The 4,994-nt window shown below is 39.8% G+C and overlaps 1 protein-coding gene across 1 annotated transcript; it reads left to right on the plus strand.

Annotated features, from left to right (window-relative positions):
- Positions 1 to 2,876: 2,876 nt before the first annotated feature.
- LOC122861623 lies at positions 2,877 to 4,238 on the plus strand. The gene is made up of 2 exons (XM_044166307.1): positions 2,877 to 2,969; positions 3,106 to 4,238. The coding sequence occupies exon 2, from the start codon at positions 3,127 to 3,129 to the stop codon at positions 3,772 to 3,774; it is 648 nt and encodes a 215-aa protein (XP_044022242.1). The 5' UTR covers positions 2,877 to 2,969; positions 3,106 to 3,126; the 3' UTR covers positions 3,775 to 4,238.
- The last annotated feature ends 756 nt before the right edge of the window (positions 4,239 to 4,994 follow it).

Consider the following 4,994-nt stretch of genomic DNA (forward strand, 5'->3'; position numbering starts at 1 on the left):
ATATGGGACTGCAGATTTCAGCAAGTTCATGTCAACAAGATCATACCCTGGGGATTTATTATCAGAAAGTGAAAAATATTTTCTCAATTTCATCTAATGATATACAGGTAATACAAAGCTGCAATTTTCCCCTTCATAATCTTTTTGTCTTTCTCCTACCAGTAATTTATTTGAGGCATTATGATTCATATTGGACCTGAGGTCATTTACCTTTGATTCAAAATAGTCGGCAAAGTAACTGGCAATGTCTACTGGTTTTGTCTTTCCATTAACCTCCACACTACCAGGACTTACACTATTTGACCTACCAAGCAGACGTATGCCATATCTGTTTTGAATTGTTTCTGCATCCCTCAAAAGCTGTTTTATAACATAGGGTCTTTTCTGTCAATATAAACAAATTTTATCTATATATCTATATATCTAAATATCTAAATCTAATCTTGACCTAGATGCCACAGCTTTTGCCTCATTCCTCTGAGATATTGCTTGTCAATCCAGGGGGATGGTTTGGCTTTAATTGTACTTTTCCTTATAGGAGCATAGTGCTCAACAACATCTGTAAACAATTTTGTAAAACAATCAACAGCACAATCCAAATCATCCTCAAGATACACAAGGTCCCATGAAACAGTGACCAGATCTCCAGTGTTTTAAGTTAAAATTCTTACAGTCACTCTAGGAGGTCTTTCTGGCACTTTAGTAATGTATTTAGTAATGCACACAATATTATGATCTGCCCAAGACAACAGGGCAGATTTAGCATTTAAGCATTTATTCGGAGCATTACAGAATATCAGATCAATAATACTTTCAGTTATATGCCCAAATTTGGACCTTGTGATACCTTGTACCATTTGAAATAAATTGACTCTCTTTATATTGAGTAAACTTACTCTTGTTATCCAGTCAAAATTATAGTCCCCACACATAAAATTCTCACCTTTCATCCAGGGCAATGTAAATATGTAAAGTGTAAGTTAATAAAGTCAGTGTAACTAGGTTGTGTTGGATTAAATTGCTGAGAGTGTACCATTTCATTCTAAAAGATAAAACACACTGACAAGGCAGTTAAACTTTAAAACAGCCACAGAGTGATCTCTGAATCTCTGTACTGAACTGCCCCATCAATTTATAATTTGTCCACAACTAAGGAAACTCTATGGTTTATCTTATACTCCCTTAGGATGGGAATCAGTTTTTGCCGCCTCTCATTAGTCTCCATCTGGAATTGATCATTCATCCAAAAGTTTGTACCCTTAAGAGCCTTGACATCGGACTTCACTAGCTCCTTTTGTTTAAAATGCTCGAACCGAGCGATGATGGGATGAGTTTTATTCCTCTCCTTCATTCCCAGCATGTGGACCCTCAAGAAGGAAATGTCCTGCACTGATTCCTGGGATAATTTTAATTACTGGCACATACAATCCCATATTGGTTTGCTCTACGACGTCATTGTCTCTCTCAGGAATCCCAGAAAAAATGTCAGATTTACCCGCATCAATCTACTTTGCACATCAAGCAAAGTTTCCTTAAGATGTTTTTTTTCTTTTGTGATATTCTCCATTGTTCTCTGAATAGTAGCCACAGTACCTTTCAATAAATCGTTCTTCTTCCTCAGATCGTCAATTTGAGCTTGCTGAATTCCAAACTTAGCCTCAGGTCGCAGATATTTTTCTGCGCCACGACACCACAACAGCAAGCCACAGGTTGTGCCCTAGTGCACATTGTCACAACAAAATAAAAACAGATTTATTCAAATTGTGTGGCGATTTCACATGACATAATACATTAATAATATCCAATAAATGCCAAAAATATTACAAAAAGGATGCATTTCCCTTATCATTAAACTTCCAATACTTCCTGGAAAATGTCTATCCCTATTAATAATGCAAGTGTAATGAAGCTTAGAGAAGATGTGGTTGGTAATAATATTTAACAAATTAAAGCTGCACTAATCAGTATTTGGTAATACTTTAAAAAGGTACACCATTAACTAGTTGCTTATTAGCATGCGTATTAGTAGCATGTTGGCTCTTTATTAGTCATTATAAAGACACAATTCACAATACACAATCCTCCGTTCTCATAAATCTTAACACATTTTTCTTTGCTAAAACACAAGTTGCAAAAGAATTCTGCTCATATTCTCAAATGAAAGCTCATCTGATGCAAAATGCTTGCCACAGTCAGCAATATTTGAACACAATGACCACACCTGGCGTCATTCATTACACACAACGACTCAAAATTGAAGACACTTGTTGCTAATGCTGTGACCACATGTATAAAAGCAAGTTCAGAGTGCACAGTTTGCTGAAGATTCCAAACAAATATGGATGAAGGCAGAGTCAAGGGAAGAGGAATTCGAGTCAGAGAAGGGAGAAGAGCTGGCCATGGAAGAAGAGGAGCAGGCCAACGAGGAAGAGGAGTTCAAATCAGAGGAGAAAGAGGAGCAGGACAACAAGGGAGAGGAGAAGGTCCAGGAGGGAGAGCAAGACAACCTCGCACCATCATTACGGACGAGATGCGAGCAACAGTCATTGACCATGTCATTGTCCATGGCATGACAATGGCTGAAGCAGGACTATTTCTTTCTTTGTCACAATACAATTTTACAAGCCTGTGAAAGTAGTCTATTGGTTTCAAATCAGTTGTTAATGTATTGTAAAACATGTCAATTGACAACACATGTTTCTTTCTTTAGAGGTGGGAGGGCCATATTTACAGCGGCACAAGAAACCCTCATTGTGGATATGGTTCGTGAGAACAACCTCATCAGACTCCGGGAGATTAGAGACAAAGTCATTGCCGATAATGTCAACTTTGAGAGCACTGATGATGTCAGCTTGGACACAATAGACCGAGTTCTCCGGCGCCAAAAGATGCGGATGAAACAGGTCTATAGGGTTCCCTTTGAGCGCAATTCTGCGTGACACAAAGACCTACGTTACGAGTATGTGCAAGTAAGTATACATCCATGTTCACAGTACAGTTAGTGGACATACTGTGTTGCTCAGTGGCCTACATTACTTCTGGACAATACTGTGCTACCTGATTGACTGTTGTTCTGAACACCTGTGCACTTTCACATTTTCACAGAGGATATTACAGTTGGATGCGATGGCCAGACCTCATGAGTACCTCTTCCTGGATGAGGCTGGCTTCAACCTGCAGAAACGAAGGCAAAGAGGCCGTAACATCATTGGCCAAAGAGCCATCACTGAGGTTCCTGGCCAACGGGGGGGTAATATTACTCTTTGTGCGGCCATGGGTTTGGAGGGGCTTGTCTGCCGGCATGCTGTCCTTGGGTCTTACAACACCCAACGTCTCCTCACCTTCCTAGGGGAGCTAAAAGACATCCTCCAGGACCGCCAACACCACCATCCTGGGCCCGCACATCACATTTATGTGATCATTTGGGACAATGTACGCTTCCACAAAACAAACCAAATCAGAGAGTGGTTCACCACCAACAGGAACCACTTTTTAAACGTCTGTCTGCCACCCTACTCCCCTTTCCTGAACCCTATAGAGGAGTTCTTCTCATCGTGGAGATGGAAGGTTTATGATAGACAACCATACACTAGAGAGAAAATCCTAAGGGCAATGGAGCTCGCCTGTGTTGACATCCCAGTGGAGGCCTTCCAAGGATGGATTTGCCATTCCAGGGCGTTTTTCCTGCGGTGCCTGGCAAGAGACAATATAGCCTGCGATGTGGATGAGGTGATGTGGCCCAATGCAGCTCAGCAACATGATGCCGCACAGTGATTGTGGTGTGAATAAAGTAAATAAAAAAACTTCACACCCTGATCATGTTTTCAAGAGTACTGTTGTGTGCAATAGATTCTGTTTTTGCATTGAGTTGTGTTACAGTAGTGTACATGCAGAATTTACTATAGATTTATACTCTTCATATGAAACTCACAAATCTAAATGCCTAATCTTCTGCAGAGATCAAAGAACATCCATTACTGTAAAGTTTCTAAAAATATGCATTGGCAGTTATGAAACAAAGAACCTTCTCACAAATTGAGCATTGTGTTTTCAATTGTTTTGCTGTAGTGTGTAATGATGTGTATAGTGTTTACATTTTTGAAAGCTTCAAGCTGCTCTTTTGGTGTGAAAGTTAGAGTTTTGAAGTGAGAAGGTAGCTTTAGAAAAGGGTGTTGTGTTTAGACATTGGGGAACATGGAGGAAACGTTTGTGAAATGTGTTTTAGCATTTGAGGAAAACTGTAATATTAAAAAAATACTAATAGTAATAATAATTATACAATCCTAACTATACCCACCCCTACAGCTGGTTAGTGGCTTCACCTTGACTTTGGGAGCATGAGCAAATTGCAGGTCAAATCCCTTCACTTTAAGCCTTGTTTAACCAATGTTATTTTGTGATTATTTTTTTTATGGCACAATGTGAACGATAACTTCAGGACATCGTGCTTAGTTTTTCAGTGAGCATATTTGTTTCACTTATTTTCCTGCTAATGTCAGAGTGTAATGTGAAAAACTACAACCTGTGTGTATTTTTAGACTTAATTGTCACAGCCTGTCCTCACCAGCCCGTAATCACCCACACCTGCCCTCAATCAGCCCCAATCACACCCAGTATAAAACCACTCCACTCTCCACACACTCTGTGTCCCCTGCCTGTTATTCCGTGACATTTATCCTGTGAGAGAGAGATAAACAATATCTTCTGTCACTTTAATTGACAAATGATTGATGGTGACCTTTGATTAACCCCCCTCCTGGATGTCTCGCCCCCCGGAAGTGCGTGGCGTTATGCGTGGACCAATGAGCGTGAAGCAGGCGTGGTGAGCAGGAGCCAATGAGCGTGAAGCATGCGTGGTGAGCAGGAGCGAATGGGAGTAAAGTAGGCGTGGGAATGAAAAACCCTGTAAATTAAATAATATGATTAAATAATTCAATCATTTAAGTGAAATCAATAGTATCAAAAGTATAAAAATAATTGACAAATTTACCATC

Source organism: Siniperca chuatsi, linkage group LG15, assembly GCF_020085105.1.
Source record: "Siniperca chuatsi isolate FFG_IHB_CAS linkage group LG15, ASM2008510v1, whole genome shotgun sequence".
Classification (NCBI taxonomy): Eukaryota; Metazoa; Chordata; class Actinopteri; order Centrarchiformes; family Sinipercidae; genus Siniperca; species Siniperca chuatsi.